Source organism: Lactuca saligna, chromosome 1, assembly GCF_052625555.1.
Source record: "Lactuca saligna cultivar CGN05327 chromosome 1, ASM5262555v1, whole genome shotgun sequence".
Classification (NCBI taxonomy): Eukaryota; Viridiplantae; Streptophyta; class Magnoliopsida; order Asterales; family Asteraceae; genus Lactuca; species Lactuca saligna.
Genome location: NC_136417.1, coordinates 33,514,838 through 33,541,477, shown reverse-complemented (window position 1 = coordinate 33,541,477; position 26,640 = coordinate 33,514,838). Strand labels below are relative to the sequence as shown.

General features: G+C 35.4%; 1 protein-coding gene across 3 annotated transcripts; it reads right to left on the bottom strand.

Moving 5' to 3' along the window:
- Positions 1-14,934: 14,934 nt before the first annotated feature.
- Positions 14,935-25,888, bottom strand: LOC145031938 (uncharacterized). 3 transcript variants are annotated; one of them, XM_078980596.1, is made up of 14 exons: positions 25,690-25,888; positions 24,236-24,543; positions 23,764-24,112; positions 17,980-18,610; positions 17,753-17,793; positions 17,262-17,333; positions 17,078-17,178; positions 16,857-16,935; positions 16,685-16,783; positions 16,543-16,611; positions 16,214-16,263; positions 16,046-16,127; positions 15,741-15,835; positions 14,935-15,644 (listed from the first exon to the last, which is right to left on the bottom strand). In XM_078980596.1, exons 2-14 carry the CDS (start codon positions 24,529-24,531, stop codon positions 15,548-15,550), a joined length of 2,061 nt encoding a protein of 686 aa, XP_078836722.1. In that variant the 5' UTR covers positions 24,532-24,543; positions 25,690-25,888; the 3' UTR covers positions 14,935-15,547. The 3 variants fall into 3 exon arrangements, with proteins under 3 accessions (XP_078836722.1, XP_078836734.1, XP_078836726.1); XM_078980608.1 differs by having other exon boundaries at positions 24,236-24,540; XM_078980600.1 differs by lacking the exon at positions 25,690-25,888 and adding an exon at positions 24,640-24,751.
- Between the last annotated feature and the right edge of the window lie 752 nt (positions 25,889-26,640).

Here is a 26,640-nt window from a genome sequence, read left to right as displayed (position 1 = left end):
TACTAGCTTCTTGATAACCTTGTGACTTCCCCTGATCCAAGCGTGAGTCCTGTGCTTCCGGTAGTATAGATCTCTACTACCATTCACACCTACTCATACTCGTCCCAACTATTGTCTCGCAGTTAACCAAGTCACCATACATAAATCATATAATCATTCAACATATCAGATAACAAAACCAGGGTTTATATTAACTCTTGAAACTATTACACAAAAGTTCAAGTTCACCCTATACTATGCCTCTAACAGGCTATGCTTCCTGATACAGACTTTATATATTAATATGAAGTCTTCATCTTTTAATCCTCCCATCCTTTTCTGCTTCATTAAGGAACATGTTGAATGCCCTTGGCTGTGGAGGCGTGTTTTTCTGTGGGCAGTCTTTAGAAATATGACCTTCTTCGTTACACCTATAGCACACCTTCTTGATAGGTGCGCACTTGTTGGCGTAGTGCCCTGTCTTCCCACATTTGTAGCAAGTCATCTCCTCACTACATTTCCCGAAGTGTTTCTTCTTACACTTCTCACACCACTTAGCTTCATCTTTTCCCCCAGATTTCGAGAATTTACTTTCTTTGTCGATTATTGAAGATCCTTCACGCTTCCTTTTCTCTCCAACTTCAGCTCTTTCCAGACCCTTTTCTTTTATTTGGGTCTCAACATTCTTGGCTGCCCAGATGGCGGCTTTCAGGGTGGTTGCTTGTTTGACTATCGGACCAAAGTCCGCTGGTAATCTGTTAGATATAAATCCGAGATGATGAATGCGGAATATCATGAACAATCAAGAATCAATCACCATAATATGCAACTAATCTGATAAAGGGTTTTTGTATATTGATTATCTCATGAACGTACAGAGAAAAACCCTAATCTGGTAAAAAGCCCCCACCAAAAGTAAACCTAATGATTATTTATAGAGAACAATAAATATCTACCATAAATAGAAAATAAATGCCTAATATAAAACCAATGCCTTAGCAGAGCTCGATTAAGAACTTCTACTGTAAAGGCACTGCAGGAAATCATAAAATGATTAACCCTAAAAAGGCTTCCCTAAATAACCAAATATGTCATATCAGTTTCAATATCTCAAATACTCAACAATCTCCCCCTAGATGTTGAAACTGATGAAGATCACGATTTCCGATCTTCTTGGCATTTCTCCCCCTAAATTGTGAGAATCATCAGTACATGGGGTCTTCGAAGCGAGAGAAATAAGAATAATCTTCCAAATACAAACTCCCCCTTGAATAATCATCACTCCCCCTTGAATCTTCAACAAATACCATGGAGAGAATCCGGAAAGTTATGAAGAATCACCAACAATCCTTCTTCGTTTGATCTGAAGAACACGCGTCTTTGACTTTCAAAATAAATTGAAGTTGCCAATTTGCTCAAACTTAGGAGATCGAAACTGTAAAATAGTTGAAGTTTAAGGGACCGATAGTGTAACATGAGTCATCTTCTCCAAATTTCTCCGGATTAAAAGAATACGGTGACACAGGCGAATGATTTCAAACGAATGGTCACAAGCGAAACCACAGATACGATACCGATCATTTAATAACGTCGATCAACCCTTTCGTTTTCTTCCTTATGTTCGTGTCCGAGTCCAATAGTGCCGCTATTCGGTCCAAGTACACCCAAAGCGAAGCGATTTCAAACACGAACCCAATCACAGGTTCTCTATGAATCCCGATTGACACGTTCGTTGCGAATTAAATCCATAGTCCAAATGTTCGTTTTTCGTTCTGAACACAGTGATCGTTTGTGAGATGCGAATCGAGTCAACTGGTTCGTTTAAATGCCGATGATACCAGTCCATTGACTTTTCAAAGTCAAAATTAAAGAACAATCGTATCAAATCTTAACAACAACACCAAAGAAAGTTTCGATCGACAGTATAGCATCGTTCAGATTACAATTTTTGCTTGAAATCCGATTGCAGATTCTCGATTGCAGATGAAGAAGTAGTTAAGAACCAATTTACGAACACATCGTCGACAGTTAATGCGCAAATGTTCTAAACACTAATTGAGTTTGATGATTGCGAATCTTTATTTCATAAGAAACGAAAGAAGCTTTGTTTACAATCGAGCCAAGAACAACGAACGCCTGAACTTTGATTCAGTTTCAATTTGTGCGACTGAACTTTGATTCCAATTTTGACTTTCGATTTTGATTTGCAACTGTGAACAATCGATCCATGAAAACGAACCTGTAGATGTAGATGAGGAGGCGAACTTAATCCTCTCGCTCCGAATCAATTGTTCATGAACCGAAAGCAATCAAGGACTGAAAGCAGATTAAGGACCGAAAGCTAATTGCAGGTTCGCTTCAATTTCATACCCAAAGCGAAATAGACCGAACGTTCGGCTATGAACAGTAGTTTCGGTTTCGGTTCTTGTGGGTTCGGTTGTTAATCAAGAGTTCGGTTCTTTAATTGTGAGGTTCGGTTCTTAATCTGAGTTTCGCTTCTTAACTTGAGTTCGGTTCTTATTCATGAAGTTCGCTTATATGAGTTGTAAGGTTCGCGTCTTTGAGTTTCGCCTCTGTACTCCATTGAACGAATTAAGAACTGCTTCAGCGATTAGGAGACGAACATCAATTTTTTTTCTCTGGTTGGTTCGTCGATACCAGTTTGCAAAGAATGTGAATCATATTTCATCATAGTTACCAAATTGACCCCTAAAGAATAAGTGAAGAATTAGATGCGGCCCAAAACTTCGTCTTTTGAATTAAGCTTTTATTTCTTCAAAGTTCTGAATCAGCCCCTGCTAAAAGTACATATGACAGCTTGTGTCTACTGTTCACTGCAACATGTCAGAATTTGACCCCCTTTCTGCAGAAAATGTCCTTTTAAGCCCATCTTTGTCAACTTTTTCAACTTTTGTCAATTCCAACACTTAAAAAATCAATAAATTTGATTTCTTCAACACAATATCATATCTTTGACTAATTTTTCACCAGCTTTTGTCCCAATTTTCGTTTTTTTTTTTAGTAAAGGACAAAACATTTTATTGGACTTTGGTACCCATTTATGGTTCAACTTTGAAGTTGGTTTCTTGCACACCCACTTATTTGAAGAAAATATATCATCCTCTGAAAATAATACCCGCTTCTTAGTTGGAAAACAAAATTTTCCATAAATTTCATTAAACCAACAAAATTCTCTTTTCTTTTCCTTCCAACTTCTAACATTTTTAACTGAAGAAAGATGAGAATCAGAGATTCTTTGAACATGCTTGACTTCAACTTTCTCAATTCTTTCACAAGCAATGGGCACTTGTACCTTGGGCATCCAAACTTTATTCATTTTACTCTTGTTCTTTCTCTTCTTCTTTCTTCTTTTCTGATTTCTAGGCTTCAGAAACAAATTTCTGATCTGAACAACCTTTTCATCTTTCTGAATCTGATCATCTGTAGCTGTTCCAATAGAACAAAACTCCTTCACTTTCACGATTTCCAGAGATACACTATGAGATTCTTCTTCAGGGCAATTAGATTCGGACTGTGAAGCTACTGAAAAACTTGAAACACTTGACTCCCCCTCAACAAGAACATCTGGAGTCGCTTTTTCTTCAGAAAATTGAAGAACATCAAGAACTTCTTCAAGAACATCAAGAACATCTTCTTTTTCTTTTCTTTCTTTCTCTGACTTCTGTTCTATATGCTTCAAAAGTAAGTATTCTTTGATAATGATAAATTGTTTTAACAAATCTTTATCTTGCTCTACACAATTACTTTTAAATCCACCACTAGAGATCTGTGTAAAATCACCAATCTTCTCATCAACATAGAGATTATACATCTCAATGGCATTCTTCAACATAGATTGTTCAGGAACATCCCAAAACAAATATCCTTCTTTAAGACGAAACTTTGGATCTGTAACTTTTAATCCTAGTCTCTTAATTTCTTTTAACACCTTATAATCCGCCATTTAATCTTCAACAAGAAAGAAAACTTGAAGAGAGAGAAAGTAGATCTGATGAGAATTCTAGAGAGAGAAAAACGAATCTGAAAGGGTTTTTAGTGAGAGAAAATAGATCTTAGATGGATTTTAGAGAGATAAAGTAGATCTGAACACGAAAATTCAAACAAACACAAAATTTTCTTCTAACTCTCTTCCAGAACACGATTCAAGAACAAATCATATGATAGAATGGGTAGAAGATAACAGATCTGAACAAGATTTTGCAATAAAACGAGATATTAGACTTTTTCTTTTCAGAAAACTTACAAAACTTGAAGAACAGGGTGAGATTCAAGATAAAATTTCGCCAAAAACAAGATCGATTCTTGCAATAATCACTGAGATCTACAAGAACCCGCTCTGATACCACTTGTTAGATATAAATCCGAGATGACGAATGCGGAATATCATGAACAATCAAGAATCAATCACCATAATATGCAAGTAATCTGATAAAGGGTTTTTGTATATTGATTATCTCATGAACGTACAGAGAAAAACCCTAATCTGGTAAAAAGCCCCCACCAAAAGTAAACCTAATGATTATTTATAGGGAACAATAAATATATACCATAAATAGAAAATAAATGCCTAATATAAAACCAATGCCTTAGCAGAGCTCGATTAAGAACTTCTACTGTAAAGGCACTGCAGGAAATCATAAAATGATTAACCCTAAAAAGGCTTCCCTAAATAACCAAATATGCCATATCAGTTTCAATATCTCAAATACTCAACATAATCCATTGGCAAACTTGTTGACCTTGGAAAGCTCAGTTGGAATTAGGTGTGGAATAAGCTTCATCTTCTCCGTAAAGCTCGTAGCGTATTCAATAACGCTCAATTTTCCTTTCTTCAGATTCTGGAACTCATTGTTGATTTCCAGAAGATCTTGCTCAGAGCAGTATTGCAATTTTAGTTACACCACGAATTCTTCCCAAGACATCTTGCTAGCTTCCCCCTTGGGAATCGAACTAGCCAGTAACTTCCACCAGCTCAATACTCCAGATTTTAACAGAGGGATTGCAAGAGCGGTCTTCTGTCTGTTGCTACACTCGCAACTTTCAAACATTGTCTCCATTTCGGAGATCCAGTCCATGACTTGCACCGGTGTCGGGCTCCCAGAAAGACATGGTGGTTTGGATGCCATGAAATCCTTGTACTTGCATCTACGTCCATCATTTCCTCTATCCTGGTTGTTTTGGCGAACTATTGGTGGGTTGGATTGACTAACGGTCCCACTGTAGTTTCCTCCTTCAGACTGCCCTCCATTTACTTCGGGCTCTTCAACTTGAATTGACAATTCCTCACGATTCTTCATGATCAGACGTCTGGTTTCTTCCATCTGATTATTCAACATTGCCTGGATCATCACTTGAACTCCGGCCATTATCATTGGTTCAGGCACTGTTGCTACAACAGGTATTTGTTCAATTACTGGTATTTGATTCCTGTTTTCATCAGCATTTCCAACTCCACTCCTCGTTCTCACCATTTTTGATCTATACACCGAATAAGGTGAAATTAGATCCTTAGTCACGATAGATATTCAAATCATCCTTATCACTCCGAAACGTTTACATGTTAGTTCTAATATCGTAGACGCACGCTTAGAATCCTAAACACATAAGGTTTCCAGATCCGGTCGGCAACAGACCATAGATCCGAACAATTAACATCATATATGGCAAACATATAACAATTAGCACATAATAGCATTTTAGGCAATTTTTCCTAAAATAAAATAGTGTCTGTGTCAATTTAGGTGTACTACCTAAAATATAATGGACACACTCAACTCACAATCATTGCTTAGCATTCTAAGTTTAAGTCTAGAAATAAATCTATATTCCTAGTTCACTTAAACTAATGCTCTGATACCAACTGTGACATCCCCAATTTCACGGCCAGAAAAGACCGATTTGTTTATGCTTTTTTTTTTTTTTTTTATAAATCAGAGTGATCGTTTAAAGAAAACGGCTGTGGAATTTGTTCCCAAAATAAAATATGATAACCATTTATCAAAACATTTCTTGAAAAGAATGTATTTTCGTTAAATAATAAAAACTCGGGATGTCATGTTCGTTACAGACCAAAAGCATAAACAATATTAAATAGACCTTACAATTGTTATTCAACTACTGATCTATATAATCCAAAATCTCTCGTCAAGTCCACCAACTTATACCCTTGTGCCATTACCTGTAATGAAAAGAAAACTGAGTGGGTCAGGCTTGGGAGCCTGGTAAGCATATAGGGTTTTCAACCCACAATAATATAATTATTATATGTAATCAGCAAACAATCAACCCAATTACCCATCCCCATTATTTTCTTAAGGTTTTACCCTAAGAACCAACTATCCTTCATTCATTTATTCGTAAGGAATTTGGCACGAATTCCATTGCTGCCAAAGCTTATTTATCAAGTACTAAATCCATAGTTATCTGGCGCTAACTCCATAGTCACCAAAGTTCACTTAACAAACGCTAACTCCATAGTCGCCAAGGCTTACTCAACAAGCGCTAACTCCATAGTCGCCAAAGTTTACTCAACGTGCGCTAACCCCATAGTCGCCAAGGTTTATACAATAGGCGCTAACTCCATAGTCACCAACTATTCCATCTACCTATGTTCTACCCAACAATTTTGCAGATATAAATACTTACACAGTTTAAATCATTTAACACCTGTATAAAACTCCAATTTCCATGCCCATCTCAAATAGACAAATAACATATAAACACATAGCACGTATTTCATAGCAAATACGTCATATTTATGTGTTAGAGGAAAGTAACTACACACTCACACATATAAACAACAATAAACTTAATACACTCAAACCATACTTGTATTATTATCGTGTTTATGAAAGGTAGTATACGCTCACTTGATCAGAAGATGATCAGACAACACTACGACTTGCAGAAGTAGTATTCTTCGGTAGATCTGGAAGATCTCCTCAAAAATCGAACTTCTTGCGGGCAGAGCTTCGGCTCGGGAACCGCACTTCTCGGGATCTTCGGGATCTTGGGACTTGCTTCGGGGCTCGAGAATAATACCGAGGCTTCGGGGTATTTCTGGCACGCAAATCGATGTAAAACGGGAGAGAGAAGAGAGAAAATGAACAAAAGAACCAGCTGCCCTCGCATCCTATTTATAGGAGGCTGGAGCCTTGGAGTACGTAGGGCGTACGCGTCCGAATTCATCACTGCATGCGTCATCCGAAGAACTCGAGTGCGAAGGTCGTCATGCTTCGCTGTACGCGGGGCGTACTTCGGATGAGTCCGATGACTCGCCTTCGGATAATACCGGGATTTAATAATTAAATTTAATTATTAATTAATTAATAAACTTCGAAAATTCATATCTTCTTCATACGACCTCCGTTTTCGACGTTCTTTATATCCATACGTATGTGAGACTACGCTCTTCGACTTTCGTTTAGACTCTGTCGACTAATTTTGACTTTTATTTTTTATTATTTATTTTTAATAGGTCGGGACAGAAAATTTCGTTATAAATTCATAACTTCTTCATCCGACGTCCGTTCTTGCCTAACTTTTCGTCGTTTTGCTACTAACAACGAGATCTTCGATTCTCGTTTAGATCGCTAAGGCTAAATATCACTCTAACGTAAATTCACTTTTTACGTCATTCAGCGTTGTGCCGGTTCTGTCGCGAAACTTTAACAAGTCATAACTTCTTCGTTATAACTAGGATTTTGGCGTTCTTTATATGCACGGAAACCTTGTAACATATACTACAACTTATTTAGGTTTATTCATCCTAAATAATCTTTTGTCAAAAAGTCATTTTTTGACGCTTATTGTCTTTAAATTGACTAGCCCTGATCTACGGGCGTTACAATTACGAGTCCAGGCGATGTTGTGGCTACGTATTCATGCGATGATAGTCTAACCCTTATTATGATTTACGAGTCCAGATGATGTTGTGGTTGCGTAATCATGCGATGATACCCTAACCCTTACTAGACATATATTGAGGGAGTGATCCCCGAATTAGTATTGTCTATGCAATGTAGGCGATGATCCTTAGGAAAAGTTCTTAAGAACAAGCATATAAGGATATAAGATGTAAGGAGATGAGCGGTAAAGATGATTTAGGAGATGACCCTTAGGATAATATATTTAGGGAAGATTAAAAGAATATAATTGGGATGGGTAATTGGGTTAATTGTTTGATGATTGAATATAATAATTATATTATTGTGGGTTGAAAACCCTATATGCTCACCAGGATCCCAAGCCTGACCCACTCAGTTTAATTGTATCACAGGTATCGATACGAAGCTGATTTGCACTGAGAGATTAAAGGATATGTAAATCACTAGAGTAAATAAATGTATGTTCTGTTTATGCTTATGTGTTTGTATCGGAACATGACATCCCGAGGTTTTATTATTTAATGAAAATACATTCTCTTTGAGAAACGTTTTGATAAGTTTTTATGATATATTGTTTTGGGAACAAATTCCGCAACTGTTTTCTTTAAAAGAATACTCTAATTTATAAAACAAAGCATAAACAAATCGGTCTTTTCTGGCCGTGAAATTGGGGATGTCACATTATTTGAACAACTTTATGTATTAACTTATATGGTACCAAAACAGAGTAAAGAAAAATTTTGTTTAGATTATTTAAATACAATAAACCAATAAGTTGTTTTTAATATGTAACACCCCGTTTTCACCCTTCAATAGGATTTAATATAACGAGTGTTTATAAAATTCAAAGTAGAAACATATTAATTTTTATCCAAATTAATTATCATAAGCATGTAGGAAACGTCAATATGATTTCCGTAGATATATAGAACGCTTAAATCTGACTTTGTATGGAGAAGTTATGATTGTTCGAAGTCTTGCATTAAGTTCTATACATAAAAGTGTGTCATAAAAAATGAATTAGAGATAGGGTGTTTAGTACCCTTAGCTTTTGGGGTACTTTAGCGAGGCCCCACGACATCAGAAAGCTTGTGTAACATCCCAAAAATCATAGTAAAAAATTCCATTTTTAAAACCATTTAATAATCCATAAACCATACAAAAACATTGTTTTCAAGAACATAATCAAAATCAGAGTATCCCAAAATCATCAATCAACAAAATATCCAAGGATGATGTACATAATCACACCTTCGCCTTGCCCTGTCTTCTGATGTACCTCAAACCATGAAATGAACTGTAAGCCAAAGCTTAGTGAGTCCCCCCCACCCAAAATACCACAGAGCATAATAGATATACAATACATTCAAACATGCATGTTGGGTCCACTATCTCCTGACTGGATTACCCCTGGCCCACAGTCTCCCAACTGGATTGCCCCTGGCCCATAGTCTCCTCACTGGAATGTTTTTGGTCCACACTCTCCCAACTGGATTGCCCCTCAACCCACCCGTACTATGTCTACATATGCAACAGATAAATATAAACATATAACCATCAAGTACATGAAATCATATAGATTTATTAGTCTAACAATTCACTACAACATAGAAACAACCTATATTCTAGGGTACATGACACAACCTAGAGGACCGGAATTGGTGCCTTTGACCCATGAGTATAGTAAAGAACACTCACCTCAAAGTCTAGAAAATATTTGAACTGATCATTGCTCCAAATACTGGCTCTACATGTCACCTAAGCATCAAACAAGGGTTAAGCCTCAATATAGTACTCAAATTAACCCCATTTGACCTAAATTCAAACTAAGTCAAAGTCTTGATAAAGTTCAAAACTCAAAGGTCAACATCATCCAGGTTACACGATGCGTAACATCTCTACTCCTTACACACAACATCAAGTGGCTTTTAAGGGACAAAACAATGTTATAATTATGCCCTGCATACTTACATTGATAAACACTTTTCTCATTAAGTGCTTAATATAGAAAGACACCACGTCTAACTATCTTTTTTGATCTAAATTAATGTCTTAATTGATAAAGTTCCAAACTTTATGCACTTGCATGGCTTATCAAGGCTCAAGAACAAACCTTAATCTCATGACAACTTCTATGGGCCAAAAGGCATGCATGGATGGTTAGAAATGACCAAGATCCCATTTTTATGACTTAATACCCTTAAATACATCTGTAAATGTACTTTACAAGATCTAGAATAGCTCACAATCAAATGGACCAATTTGTGGGACAAAAAGGACATAACATTAACATCTAAGTTATATCTAACAATAGAAGCATAAAGGAACAAAATTTATACCTTCTGGAGATGAATGAGGGGAAATAACTTCCAGATCCAAGGCCAATTCAAGCTTCGAAGCAATTCTACCACCTTCTTCATTCTTCAAAAGTACTCAAAAACACTCTTTAAGCTCACAATGCACCAAAATGGAGTTAGGGTTTCAAGGGAGACGTTTGGGAGAATGGAGGTTTAGAATGGAAGGGCTTCATGAATGTTGAAGTCCTTAAATAGGGCTCAAAACCCCAAAACTAGGGTTTAAGCTCTAGCCAAGTACACCCTGCATACTAAGATCTACGCCATGCGTAGATCATTAAAGCCCCATCTCCAAGTTTCACCCTCTACACAACGTGTAAAAGTCTATCTACACACTGTCCGCTTGATCCTTATTTTATGTAAATAAGATTTATCATTAATTCCAGTCATAATACTAATTGATCTACTTACGGGAGAGGTGTTGGCTTGGTTGTTGGATTTCAGAAAAACTATATGTCAAATGATCATGCCTCCCAACTTTCCCGCCTAGTTGATCCTTATTTGATAGAACTTTCATTGTTCATTGGGATTAGTGAAAGATCTAGCTTTCATTACCGGATTTTCATAAAGATTAATAAGTTATAGTATTATAGGTTAATACTTGTTAGGCACGTTACCCACTAGTTGGATCACCAATAGGATCACCCAGATAGCTTTTAATCATTTGAGTACTTGTCCAAGTGAGTTATCTCACTATACATTGTATTACAATATATGTTCATGTGTGTTAGGATATAGAGCTAGTAGGGTAGAGCTGATAGTATAATCTCTATGTGCATAAGTAGAGTAGAACGTAGAAACGTGTCTGTACTAGTAGAGTCTACAATGCAGTCTCTATGTGCATAATTTTTGTGATATTAGATTTACTTAGGAGATGATGGCGGAACAACAAAGAGGTCGGGAGCCTATAAGCTCGCATGTTGACGAATTGGCATGTAACTGGAAGTACACATAGACTCGTGTTAAGGAAATGACATGTAGGCCGTAAGTACACATAAACCCATGTTAAAGAAATTATTGGATTAGGTGTCTAAGCCCATAACTATATTTGGTATGTACTTGCTTTGATTATGAGCATGGTCCTTTTGGGTTGGTTTCACTCATACAACTTGATAAGATGATAAGTGGAGAGAGAATACGATTTATTATATGAATAATAAATTGGTACTCAAAAAGATTTTATTAATATATTACAAGATTCATATGTTATTTGGAAATCATATTATTAATTAGTAATTAATCATAAATTAATTTGATATTAATTTTAGGATTAAAGGAACTGATTAATAATGGAAGGGCTGGTTTTGCAAATCACTGATAGTTGAAAAGTTGGGTTGATTGACTCCTATGAGAGGATTGGACGAAATCTATAGGAGGCCCCTATAGAATTCGTCCAAGGCTTCTATTATGGACGTTCATGGACTGCTTAAGGCCTAAGCAAATAAATTAGGGTTTCCACCTGAAAACCCTAATAACCCCAACTATATAAACCCCCTTAACCTAAGGATTTTGGCCCCTATGCTTTTCTAAGAGAACCCTAGACAAATTTCCACTCTCTCCAAGTCTTCCTTTGCATTGGGTGTTTGTGACTCCATTAGAGGTGCAACACTTGGGGCACTAAGATTTCAAGAGTCAAGGTGGTTCTTGTTATTGCTACATAACAAGTGAGGTAATGTTCTAACAATAATTTCATTGTGAATTTTGAATCTTGTATGCTAGATCTAATGTTATGGCTTTGGTGTTAATATTTGTATGTTCAATAGAGAAAAACTTATATCCAAAGCAATTAGGGATGCATGATCACATAGGAATGTAGATATGCTCAAAATCCATCATAAATGACATGTAGGTCGTAAGTATCCATAGACCCGTGTTGAATATGAAATGGTTGGGCCGTAAGTCTAAAATACACATATTATTGGCAGATCATAAGCCCTTGTTTGTATGCATGTATATGTATTGTGGTATATGGTATTTTGAAGAACTCACTAAGCTTCATGCTTACCGAGTTGATTATAATTGTTTTTTAGGTGATTCATTGATTCATGACAAGGGAAAGGTTCGACTGTGAACATACACACATTCGCAACATGTTTCCGCATAATGTAATTATAATCTGATATATTTGGAAAAAAAAATTGGGTTGAAATCAGGACATTACATAATGTTTAATAGACTCAGCTTACATATGTAAAGTGAGAAAAAAGACAAAGGTAAAGGGTAAATTAGTATGTAAGTAAATAATCGTGGAAAAAAAACAAGGCTACGATCCATATAGTTTTTAGTGTTAAAAACAATGATAAAATGGTAAATTTGGTTACACTTTTAAATAAATATGAAAGAAACAACTTATCAAAAACTGTTTATTTAAGTCAACAAACAATCTTCATTATAATTTCCCCAAAACACTCAAAAACGATTATTAGCTACGTGTGTTCATGGATGGTTAATTGAAACGAAATCTCATTTTTGAAGGTTAACCGAAACAATCATTTTACTAATATCTTGAACCTAAACCTAAATAAAAAAAAGTCGGTTAATCGGTTTTTCCGATTTGGTTATATGGTTAACCAATATCCATCTACTAATTGATAAATATTTTTTCAAAGTAATTAAATCTATAACTAATTTCAAAGTAAAAAGGGTAAATTACATCAATCGTCCCTGATGCAGGTGCATAAAGACACGTTTAGTTCTTATTTTCAAAAATTAATTCGGATCGCCACTTATATTCTTAAAAGGTGCACGTTATGTCCCCCGCAGATATAAAATGACTATTTTGCCCTTTTCATTTACTTTTCAATTGTATATAATTTATCTATTATTGGTTATTAATTATAAATTTTTAGGAAATGAAATTTCCCCTTATTGTTACCACCACCTACGTCCGTCAACCACCTCTAACCACCTGTTACTACCGGCCACCTACCGCCACCGACTACCTCCGGCCACCAGTCACCTCTAGTCATCCCTTATATAACGACATCTCTCACATTATCTTACAGAAACCTCAAAATCAAACCCAAATCTAAAACCTCAAACCTTAAATCAAACCACATCAAATCAAAAAATCCAAACCTGAAATCTGAAAACCCACTTGCAGAAATCAAGCGTCAGTGATGTATAAATGTAGCATATAAGATATATGAGTGGGGGTAAGAGAGAATGGGACATAGAAATCACATGTCACTGAAGAAGAATATCGATAAACCACATGTCACCTTTTCCAGCTACTTGAAACTTAGGGATGTCAACAATGATGGCTGAACCTTGGTTACTAAGGATTGGGGAATCAAATGATTTTGAATCTCAAGCACACTCTCCTCTTGGAATCATCTTCGAAACCATCAGCCAAGAAAAAGAAAGAAATCAGCAACAAAATGCCAGAAACAATCATAATCCTTTCGTTTGAGGTGAGAATGTAATGTTAAAAATCGTTCACCTCCACCAATCCCCCTGAGATCTCTAAATTAAAAACGAGATTATCAAATCCGATGACGTCAAAACCCTAGTTTCCTCCAACAAAACCTACCTTCATTTTCGGTGTCGTTTCCAGGCTCATAAAGACGAAGGAGATCTGATATCGGCAGTAGGCTAGAGAGAGGGTTTGTTGGAGAGAGTATCCACTGATGGTGGCTTAAGGAGGAGTGATTTTAGGGTTTTTAAAGAGTTTAGAGAAGAGGAACAGTAAAGGGAAGGTAGGGTTGGGTATAAAGTGAGGTTATATTTCTTTTTCTTTTTCTTTTTAATTGTTAATAATATTAACAAAAAGTTAATTGGAAAAAAAATACATAAAGGGCATTATGGTCATTTTAGATACGACGCAGACTAAAATTGCAACAAAAGTGATTATCATTAATGAAGCGCCAAAGTTTTAAACAAACAGGAGACTATCCGAATTAATATTTGAAAATAAAAAATAAACGTGCATTTTGACACCAGTACGAGAGACGATTGGTGTAATTTACCCAAGTAAAAATAATCTTTTAGACTGATTGTTGCTCCTACATTAGATTCTTAGTAATCTTTCATTTATTCAAAGTCAGCGTAATTCTAAATACCAAAGCCATCTTTCATTTATTCAAAGTCAGTAATTCTAAATACCAAAGCCACTGGAGTTATGCATCCACTTTGGTTCACCCTTATACTTTATATCTATCTACATATTACATCCCTTTGTATCCGTCTACATACTTCACCCCTTTATTTTGGAATATGATGCTTTTACATCTATACTTTTAAAAAGATATTTCTACCCCTATTAACTTTGGTCTTTTTAAAATGTCATCTTCACCCTCTTTATTTCTGCCATCTACTTTTAATATGTTGCTTTTATCCCTTGAAACTTTGAATTTTCTAAAATATCACTTTAACCCATTCTGTTTTGTAAACTTTTTTGTTTCACCCAGTATACAGTTACCACCCCTCGACTTTGTAAAACGTCACTTTGAACCCGTTGATTTTTAATCTTATTTTTACGTTTTCGTGCTTCGAGTTTGTCTCGGTTTCAATGTAAATATTTTTTACGTTTGTGTGCTTATTTTTAAGCATTTTACTTGACATAACTTTGGACCTGACTTTATGTTTTGGTAACTTAAGTCCTTAAGTTTTATTTTGCTACTGAAGTGTTTCTTTTCTTAAGTCTGTAACTGCTACGGAAGGTAATAGCTATTAATTTCTACAACATATAACAATAAATAAAAACTAAACATCGTATACATTAAAAGGATAAAAATTCTAGTCGCTTAACCATCCATGACAAAAAAATGAATCGTAACCGAACGTAAAAACTGAATATTTTAGCGGTTCGGTTAACCAAACCGAAAAAAGTCAAAAAAATTCGGTTTGGTTAACCTGAAAATCTGTATGATTCTTCGGATTTTAGGGTTTTTTTTTTTTTTTTTGGTTTCGGATATTTTGGATACACAAACTCAAACAAACCTAAAAACCCCTAAGTTATTATACACTCATAACTATGGAAATTCATTGGTATACACTCTTCCTCCCTTTAGGAGGATTTTGTTGTGAAATCTCTTTGTGCAAAAACGAATGGGGGAATTTCTCTAACATTTCTTTGTCAGTCTCCTACGTAAGACTCACCCCAAAATAATTTAGCTTCCACTTCACTAATACCAACTTGATTACTTTATTTCGATGCTTCTTTGTCCTTTCAAGGACAAGCCCCCACTCTTCTTTGAGTTGTTTCTTTTTGTCCACCCCAGGTATGACGTTATCCTCCATTGCGAAGAGCTTTCGTGTATAGCACATGCAGAATCTTTAAGTTTATTTAGTATTTCTTGGAATGTTTTACGGTTCCTTTCTCCTGCGTTCAACCACATACTTCTTTTGCAAATCTTTAAGCTTATTTATAATTTCTTGGAATGTTGGCCGGGATTGTGGTTCACTGACCATAGAAAAGAAAATCGATCCCCCATCAATTGTAAAGGATATTTTAAACATGTCAATATTAGTCTAACATTTTCATCAGAAAGAGACCAACCTGCACCAACAACTTTCGATTAGAAAAGACCACAGTGGATCAACATCTTCTGGAATCTCCAGTCGTCGATTCATGAACCCTACGGCTCCAATAACCTACAAGTATCATACGTAAAACAGTAGTTTGCATTTCACCCTTTTGGGACCGAAATAAGCATTGACTTTTGATGAAGCCAGCGAAACAACCTTAAACATCAAGTTTGATTTGAAACTTTACTCTTTCTCTTAAGGCAAAATATATTGTGTTTGGCCTTGAAAGTTGAAGCAAAAAATAATGAATTTCATAATTGAGAATAGCATATATACCTGCATCGGATTCAGATCATTCCAAGGGATCTTCCCGGTGGTAATTTCCCACAACACCACACCATAGCTGTATACATCAGACCTAAAGATTGCCAACAAACAAACCAAATATTGGATTCCAAAATTCATGAAAAAAAAAAAATTCTTTCTCCTCATACACAGACTTACTTTTCATCCGTGTCCTCGTTACGTAGGATCTCAGGAGCCATCCATTGAGGCTACAAAAAGGAACAAGAAATCAGTCAAGCCAACATCTTGTTTTCTGAAGTCAAATTAATCTAGCCCCTTTAACCTCAAAGTTTAATTGTATTTTGTGTTAATTGTGCCCTTCATGTACTAATATAAACAAAACTCTATGCCGTTGATAAAATTTCATTTTGTGAGTCCCATTTTCTTGGTTCAAGAAAAAAAGATGAAACCAAAAAAAAAAAGGCTTCTTCATTGTTATTTTTGGAACAAATTAGGGGAGCCTATATCCAGAAAGAATATTGAAATACCGTTCCTCTCCCCGACTTTGTTTTGAGATACGTGTGATGCTTGACACGAGAGAGACCAAAGTCACCAACCTAAAAGATCATATTATTAGCAATAAAAACAAAGAAAAATGCCACACAACAATAAAGGGTAGTCAAATCATACCTTCACTGTCCAATTCTTATCCACAAGAAGATTTGAAGACTTCAAATCGCGGTGAACAATGGGTGGGTTGCAACGATGAAGATAATTCATGCCTCGTGCCTTGAGAGAATCACAAATAAGACAAACAACTCAAAAGAAAGATGGAAAAGATGATAATTAGCATGCTACATACAATATCCATGGCCATATGGAGACGACGTTTCCAATCTAATCGGGTTGTATTTCGCTGAAGTATCCGAAACAAACTTCCACTACGCAACATAAGTCAATTTATAAAAAGAGTATTGTATACATGCACATTAATCAAATAGTCAATTGAGATTATTTATGCATATTGTCATACGTTTTCATAATAAAGATACATTGCAGATTTTATTGGATTATAGAACCAACCGGGGAAGGAACTCTGTGACAATGCATAGATGTGGAGTTGATGTCACCGAACCCATGAAGAGCAAAATATTTGGATGTCGAAGCTTTTTCATGATAGATACCTTGAAAAAAGAAACATAATAGTTAGATGCAACTTAAACACTCACACGGCTGAAAAGTTATATGCATTAATGAAAATAGTTACCTCCTGCTTAAATGATACCATCACATCATCTGGATAGTACTCTTGATATTCAAATAACTTGATTGCAACATCCTGTATACATAAATTGACATTTTACATTCATTTTCCATCCTTTTCTTAAATAATATAAAAGCATCGGTGTAACTCTTTTAAGCATACTGTCTTTCGAAAAAAAAACTCTTTTAAGCATACTAAAATCTCAATCCCACAAAGTGGGCAAAACCGGTAGTGGCAGATTAGTCTATTGTCTATACAAGGGGTAGAATAATTGGTTTTTTTTCTTTTTTTACTTTTCTTACACTATACTTTCCTTTTAAAGGATATGCACGTGCATACCCAACATACCATGAACCTAAGGTTCCTCAGCTAATTTGCGAAAGCCTTGCATTTTTTTAAGAAAGTTTCAGTAGTCCATCAACTAAAAGAAAAACAAAATCACCGAACAATACTCTCCACAAGAGATATAATCAAGTGAGAGATAGAGAACATACCGATCCATACCACAGTGCACGATATACAGTCCCACATGAACCTGCCAAAAGATATGTGAAACATAAAATATCAAAAGATTGCATAAATAATAAAAGACTACATGTAAAATTCTATCCCCGCATAAGTGGGATAAGGGTAAGGAGGTGGGAATCCTCCCACAAGATTTCGATAATATTACTTGTATAGTTTGATAGTTTTTCAAATGACTACAATACCCTTTTGTTACCTTGTCCAATCTGTTCTCTTGTTATCAAATCCTCCCACACGATTTCGTAATCCAAGCTATCAGTTTCCCTCTCCACTTTGATGATGGCATTGTTTTTGATGCTCGTAATGTTGCTGGAGCTACTTGAGTTACTTGTAATACTTCTACTGACATGTAATGAAGAAAACAACAACCCTAAAGCCTCAATTTTGTTATTACTCTTGTTGGTATTTTCCAATAGTTTAAGGTCTAGTTTTGAGGAAGCATAAGAACTCATTTGTAGACAAGGCTCGTGTTCGTAAATGATATCCAACCGTTGCCAACCAAACCGACCAAAAATAGTATCAAAAGACTCTACTCTTACGTTTCCTTTATGTGACCATGCACTTGTTTTTTTACCCATCCATGCATCTGCTTTTGAAGAAAAAATCTTATGGATCCCTGGTTTCTTTTCACTCTTGTATCCATAATCTATCGTGAGTTTTCTGGTAAAATGATCTTCTGCGCTCTTGGAGGAAAAAAAATCTCCAAATGGAGACGAAATATTTCCCCTCGTGGTGCTTGCTTTACTATTATCATACGCGACATCAATCCCATCTTCATGATCAGTGTAGTTGTCTCCCATCTTCATTTTCATCTTCACCTTTGAAGCCTGCTCAAATGTTTTCGAAGTAACAAGAATTAATCAAGTAAATCTGCACACTTTTTTTTTTTTTTTTTTTTTTTTTTTGGTTTATCCATATCTCATTGTATTCAAATGTATTTTAAGTTTAAGCCTTATCTGATTGTTAGTTTACTTCCTGATAAGAACTCTTAATGTATAAGTAATGAGATCGTGATGAATACAATGATGAATTGAATCATTCAGTTATCTATGCTGATTCTTTCATGGTATCAGAGGTTTGAAACAAACCTAACACCATGCCTGGAGGAGACACTAGAGGCACAAGAGGAGGCGGAAACACAACTCCTAAGATCGAATCCTATTCTCCGTTTTATCTTGGTCGACAAGATCGCCTTCGAGATTAAATTACACCAACCAGACTTGGTGGAGACAACTGCGATGACTGGGTTGGTGATATCCAGATGGCCTTAATTGTGTTGGTGTTAATCCAAACCAGGTCAAAGCCATGTATTTTATTCAGGGGCAATTCAGTTTTTTTGTTAGGAGTAATGGAGTATGACCAAGTAAATAGCGACGTTTGGCTCCAGAGAGTTAGTAGGCAGTCTTTCTAGGATAATTAGTTGCAAGTATCTTATATAAATATCCTTGTAATCGATTGATTAACGTATAGGAATAAAACACAGAAAAATTGCCCTGCATCTTCTCTCACTCTTTCACTCTGTTTTTGTTGTGTGAAACAGGGCCTGAACCAACAAATTGGAATCACGCAGAAAATTTGGGTTTCTTGATGGGACGATTATTGAAATAGTTCCTCTTGTTATTGAATCTGATTGGAAAAGAGTCATTGTTGTGTTAGTATCATGGTTCATGTTACCTGTGAAAGCATCGAGATGTGAAAAAGTTATACCCTCAAATCACGATATGTTGTGGTCAATGGACCGAAAATTCAGCAGCTAAAATCCTTGATTGCTAAGTGTGAGCAAACAAAGGACATGGCAGTGTCAGAATACTTTGGGAAACTCTACGTGGGAGGAGCTTCACAAACATTAGCTGATCATCACTTGCACATGTTGTGCGACTTGCATTGCTGAAACCAGACACTAGGAAAGAAGAGACATTGACATGCTTCACAAATTCCTAATGGGATTGTGCTCCACTCTTCACACAAGTATCCTATCACAAGATCCATTCTCATCTCTTGATAAAGCGTTTCAGTTGGTAGTACAAGATGAACGTGTAAGGACTGCCAAAGTGGTCTTAGAAGATAAACCCACTAAAGCTTTAGGATTTTCTGTTCGAGCCAACACAAACAAAGGTAGAGGTCGAGGAGAAACGAACAGATAAATCTTCTTTGAGGTGCTCTCACTGCAAGAAAACCAGACACGTGGCTGCTAATTGTTTTGAGCTGGTTAGCTATCTGGAGTGGTGGGAGGACCGAAGCAAATCAAATGGAGGAGGCAGAGGCGGAAAATCAGGTGGATGTGAAAGAGGAGTGGTGCATGCAAATTCGATGACTACAAATCATAGTTCTACACCTGAAGGTAATAATAACTCTCCCTTGCAATGTTGTTCACTGTCGAGCAATGGAAAGCACTCACAGGTCTGATAAGCACTTCAAAAATTCTTGAAAAGCGATTAAATGGTAAGTTTCAAAAACGGTTGTGGACAATTAAATAACATTCGAAAAGTACCAAGCTCACTGGTAGGTTTGCCTAATGGAAAAAAGGTAATTGCCACTCATGAGGGTAGTGTCAAATTATGTGACAAAATTCCACTCAAACGTATATACTTCTGGTTCCCAAACTAAACTGAATTGTAATCTGATCTAGGTTTCTTAATTAAATGATGACATGCAATGCATTGCACCATTTGATTTTTATATATGTGCTATACATGACCGGTCGAGGAAGCTGATTGGATCAAGCGACTGTACTACTTTGGAAAAAGTCAACTCTATTCCTCATGTTTCGGTTAGTGGAGTGTCATCAATGCTGGATTTTTGGCATAAAAGAATGTGTCATACTTCAAAAAAAAGTGGTGAAATCCCTCTTTCCTATTAGTAATATTCTCTATGAAGTGTGTTTTCGGGCTAAACAATCTAGGCACAAATTTCCTTTGAGTGGTAGAATTTTTGAAAAAACATACATTGTCATATATAGGGACCTTACAAATAAATACCCTTCCAGTTGTGGTGCACGATATTTTTTGACTTTAGTTGATGATTACTCTCCTGATGTGTGGATATATCTTATATATGGCTGACAAAACTGAAATGTTCATGTTTTTCGTTGCTATGATTGTGGCAATTTTCTCGAAAGATAAAAATTGTTTAGAGTGGCAATAGGGCAAAATTTAATTGCCCATTGGACTATTTTTCTACAAATGTATCATTTTTCAAACTTCTTGTGTAGGTACTTCTCAACAAAATGGACAAGTAGAAAGAAAACATAAACATCTTCTCAATACAGGGAGAGCTCTAATGTTTCAAGCTAATTTACTTGTGAGTTTTTCAGGGAAATGTGTTCTAACTTAATCTCATTTGATTAATAGAACACCTTCTCCTCTTTTAAACAATGAAACTCCTTTTGAAATAATATTTGGCAGTTTACCATCTTATACTACAATCAAGACGTTTGGGTGTCTATGTTTTGCTGACAACTAAAAAGCCAAAGGAGATCAATTTTCTAGTCATAGTAGAAAGTACTTGTTTATAGGTTACCCGTTAGGTAAGAAAGGATGGAAACTTTATGATTTAGATACAAAAACATTTTTTATGTCTAGATCTAACACCTGTATTTTCAGGTATAATTCTTTAAATATTAAATTAATAATTTTTGCATGTCGATGTCCTACGTTGAACGTAGGATAGTACCATATGCTAAGTGTAGGAGGGAGATTTTATGTGGGGGATTAATGACGTGAGCGTAGGTTAAGCTACGCCGAGCGTAGCTGCGCTGCACTAAAAACCTAATCCTTGGGGTTGTGAACCCTATTTAAAGGCTATAACTCCTTGGGATCCTCCCCATGTTCAGCCTCCACCCTCCTAAACAACCACTTCAAAACCCTAGCCACCTTGTGTGAGTTATAAGCTCTTTGAGTGTTTTTATGTGCATTTTGATGGAAGAATTGCATTGAGGAACCACTTAGGAGCTCCAAGCTTTGTGATTTGAAATTTTCATTTCATCACCAACTCCTAGAAGGTATAAAGTTTCTATCTTGGTGTTTATTCATATTAGATCTAGTTTGGTCATGAGTTTTTATGCTTTTGTACCCATAACCTTGGTCTTTGTGAGTATGAGCTACTCCATGTTGGGTAATCTTGATGAGTTAAGCTGGGTCACGGGTATGGGTTCGAATGGGTCGGTTCGGTTTCTTTATGCACAAGTTGGATAGGTTAAACTTAGTCTAATAATGACCTGGTTTGAAGGGGTTTAAAAAACGTGGACTTAGTAATCCTACATTTTTGGTTCTTAGCTGATAGTTTATTCCTATTTCTTAGCATGTGTACTAGTATAAGTAGAGTAGAATTTCTTCCGGTTGTAAGTATGTATTTTCTGTTTTCAATGAATGAGTAAGATAATCTAGAAAAGTAGTGTGTGCATGATTGTTTTCTTGGGTCTAGGCCAACACTCCATACCATTTGAGTGCTATTTACAGATATCTTTGGGATTGTTGAGTCATAAAAATGAGAGCTTGGTCACTCTTATCTACCCATACATGAGTTCTTGAGCAAAAGGTGATAATATGGACTTAGGTTTAGCTTTGTGCTCTTTTGGCCATGCAAAGGGATAAAGTCAGAAATTTTATCCATTAAGACATCCATTATATTCAGATCTGAGAGTTTACGTGGTTGGCCTTCAGTATTAAGAGTTTAATATAAAGTTTGGACTTCAATAAAGCTACATTGAGCATACCTTTCTCTATGCTTAGCGTACCATGAAATTCTCTTGTTTTTCATCTAAAGCTCTACGCCGAGTGTGGAGCAATGTGCTACGCCGAGCTTAGGTATTTGCTACGATGAGTGTAGCGTTGGACAGTTAACTTTTTGACAAGATTTACTTTTGGACACGTGGCACCACAAAAATGCCATACATGGCAGCCTTCTAGAAGAGGTGAGGTTTCTAGATGAGGTAGACAACTCCGGTCGTGACACGTGGCAATTGAAGAGAATAGCCAATAAGGCTGAAGTGCACGACGTGCGACATAGCTTGTGCGGCGCGCATGGTGATTTCCAGCCCTATAAATAGCTGCCAAGAGTTCATTCCTTCCCCACATCATCTCTCTCGAACCTCTATTCATAGAAGTCAAATTTCTCTTAGTAGTTAGGGTATTTTGGCTAGCTCAGAAGTCCCTTGGAGCCCAGCATCTAGTAGCTATCAGGCCAGAGTCTTGCTAGTGCAATTTCCCGATTTTCGTTAAACCTGTAAATTAAGTTGCACTATTTTGCTTTCAGTGTAACTTATATTTATAGTCAGAAGTCGTTAAATGACCCTATAAAAAAGATTTATCAGTAATTCCAAATCATTATATTGATTGATCTACTTACACGAGAGGTGTCTAGAATGGTCACGATGGCTTAGTTGTTGGATTTCAAAAAAGCTATTATGTCGAAATGATTATGCCTCCCAACTGTCTTGCCTAGTTGATCCTTACTTGATAGATCTTGATGTAGACATTTGGATTAGTGAGGAATCTAGACTATAATTATTAATCACTAGGATTACGAAACTAGACTAACGCCTAGTGGACAAGTTAGGCATTTTTTATCTCCATGCTCCAACTTGAGGGGGATGTTGAAGTATATTTGGATACATGTTATCCATATCTCATTGTATTCAAATGTATTTTAAATTTAAGCCTTTTGTGACTGATAAGAACTCTTGATGTATAAATATTGAGATCATGATGAATACAATGATGAATTGAATTATTCCGTTATCTGTGTTCTTGCATGGGTTGTCTTAGATTTCTATCTTACTCGTATAAGGAAGGTTAAATTTATTAATGCCAACCAAATTTGATCTTTGTGGAATTTCATGTACTAAATCTATGCATAACTTTTTGTTGATTCTTGGACTCATTTGGATATTAAGTGATCTATACTCCTACAAGTGTTAATTGAATCAATTCTCTATTAAACTTGTGTTAACATAAGCTAATTAATAATAGGAAATACTAACCAAATTCGATATCTTTGAGGCAATTGATGTTTGTTGAGGTTGTAGAGAATCAAAGCCAAGTCTAGCATGCTTCCTTACATGATATGGACTTGAAGCACTCGAAACACACGTAGCCCCAACTAATCCTCCGATTTCATTAAGAAATGGTGAATTCGATCCCATAACTACAAATCTTTCTCCTTTCTTATTCCTTATAGGAAACTCCCCAGACCAACTCTCTCCGTTTATGGTTCGTTCAAGGAGATAATCTGATAATGAACCATCTTTAGGGTCCACTAAAAGCTCTGTGGGAGTTTTCCCATAAGCTTCAGCCTGTGTATATCCGTAAAGCTTTTCTGCAGCTCGGTTCCTACACAATTCCCATTAACCAAATATGTTTAAAAAAAATAAGTATCTTCAAATTCATATTAATTAACACAATAGACATAATGAACAAGAATAAGAACCGATGAATTTGAAATGGTGAGCTAACCAGAAGAATATCCGAAGGTCAAGACCATATATGTGTACAGCCAAATCCATTGACTGGATTATATTTAAAAACTGAGCTTCTGTTAGCTTCCTTGTTAGAGGCTCCATGACTCGAACCTTGTGTGCACTATCTGGTTCACCATATGCTGAATTAGACCATTGGTGCTCAGGTTTTTTCTGGTTACCAGAGAGCATGAGTTTTGATATTTTTTGTTTGAGGTGAGTTTCGAGTGTTTCGAGTTCCTGGATCTTTCTTAATAGCTCCTCAGCTGATGGTGCTTTTGTGTTTTCCTCCATTTTCACGCACTTCTGCACAATAACACACACTGTGATTTGTGGATCAAGAAAATGATACTTTAACCCTCAAGTTACAAGTTTGGAGGAAACCCAAATAAATAAACTAACAAAATTTCTCACTGAAGGATGCAGATCATCATCTTACAACCCGTTCGTGTCAGGAAGTCTTCATTATATAAAATAGAAACAGGAAACACAACACCATAAATCACACACTAGTAAAACCAATTTCACACAAAAAAAATCATATGGCTATTTGTAGATCAATCAATTGATTGGTTTTCAAGCCTTTTCTTCCTTTTCTGGACAGTGACCCAAATGAAGAAACTAACACGAAAGTTAAGGTTTGACTAATTGACCTACAGACACACACATAAGAATTATGCAAAAACACTCATCACCTATCCATTGCCTCACACAAAAACACATAATTTGATCTATAGATAGGTTGTTTCAAACATATTTTGGACTCGTGCAAAATGAGAAAAAAGCCCAAAAAAAAAAACATAAATTTCAAAAATTTTATTATATCTCAAAAAATTGAAAGTAAATGCTTTTAAATATAACATTTTCGATATACATACATACATACATATATATATATATATATATATATATATATATATATATATATATATATATATATATATATATATATATATATATATATATATATATATATATATATATATATATATATTCCATAAAAATTATGGGCCCTTTACAAGACCCAGTCGCACCTATCATCCACTCGGGCCTGTTTATGAATTACAATTCAATCCCTTGCTTTTGAAGAAACACAAATCAAGAAAGTAAAGCGACAGAAACGTGAGAGTTTGACTTGAAGATATTCGCAAAAAGATAATATACAAGAACACACTTTATATATCAACTTTCACTCACAAACAACACACTGATAGTTTGTAAATCAGTGGATTGACTGTTCTTCAACCCTTTTCGGCAAACCCAAATCTATAAAATCGATAGAAGAGTCAAACATGGACTTGCAACGAAAAAAATTGCATTACTTTCCGTTTTCACACACAAAAACACATACTGTGATTTGTAAATAGATCAATTGCTTATTTCTTTAAACATACCCGTCTTTTGGAGAAATTCAAAATCAAGAAATTACAGAAAACTGATCTTTAAACTTACAGACACACTTGTAGATGATCTTCTTAAGTTGCAAACATGCACTGATGATAAACCAAATAATTTGGTTTTAGCTCTTCTACTCTCTTTCAGACACAAATCGAAGTTATAATCTGTATGTCGTTATCTTCAGCGGGAAATCAAAGAAAATTGGTGTGTTAGAATGCCTTGGAAGTTGAAACATTACAGTCCCTTCACTATGATGCTTATTTTGGATTTAGTTCGTGAAGAAACTTCTTGCTTTTTTAGATTCTTGTAATCATTCTAGTACCTTTTTGTCGTGGCTTTGGCATCTGTGATTGACGAATTTGTCGTCAAATATATTTCTTTATTTTGTAATATATATTATGAAAAGTAAATTGTCCAAATGTTCAGTTATAATGAAAATAGTATTTTAAGTTGAGATTTTTTTTTTTGACCTCACTAATTGAAAATTTAGTTGCAAGCTACAAAATTGAAAATTAGTTTTCCATAAAACTAGCTAATAAGTTTGCAAAGATATATTAAATGGCAAAAAAACCGAGATAGAAAATTCAGTTATTTATAATTAATAATTAATAAAATGCATATTTAGAGAAATTTAAGAAAAAAAAAAGTAAGCTAGTTAAAATGTTGATGTGAATAGATTTTTAAAAAACTAGTAAAAAAATTACTTTTATAATTCCTCACAACCTAAAAAAATCTTAAAAATTAAATCAACTTGTAAGATAGATATGGCTCGACAAAGATATCTTATGTTTTAAAAACTTAACATCATCTTCTAAAATCATCCATCTATCCACTTTTTTCTTTTTCTTTTTTCTTCTCTCTAGTTTTGCTTTTATATATATATATATATATATATATATATATATATATATATATATATATATATATATATATATATATATATATATATATATGGTGAATTTCAATAGAAAAACCACAATTAACTAAGGAACCATTTTTTTTTCA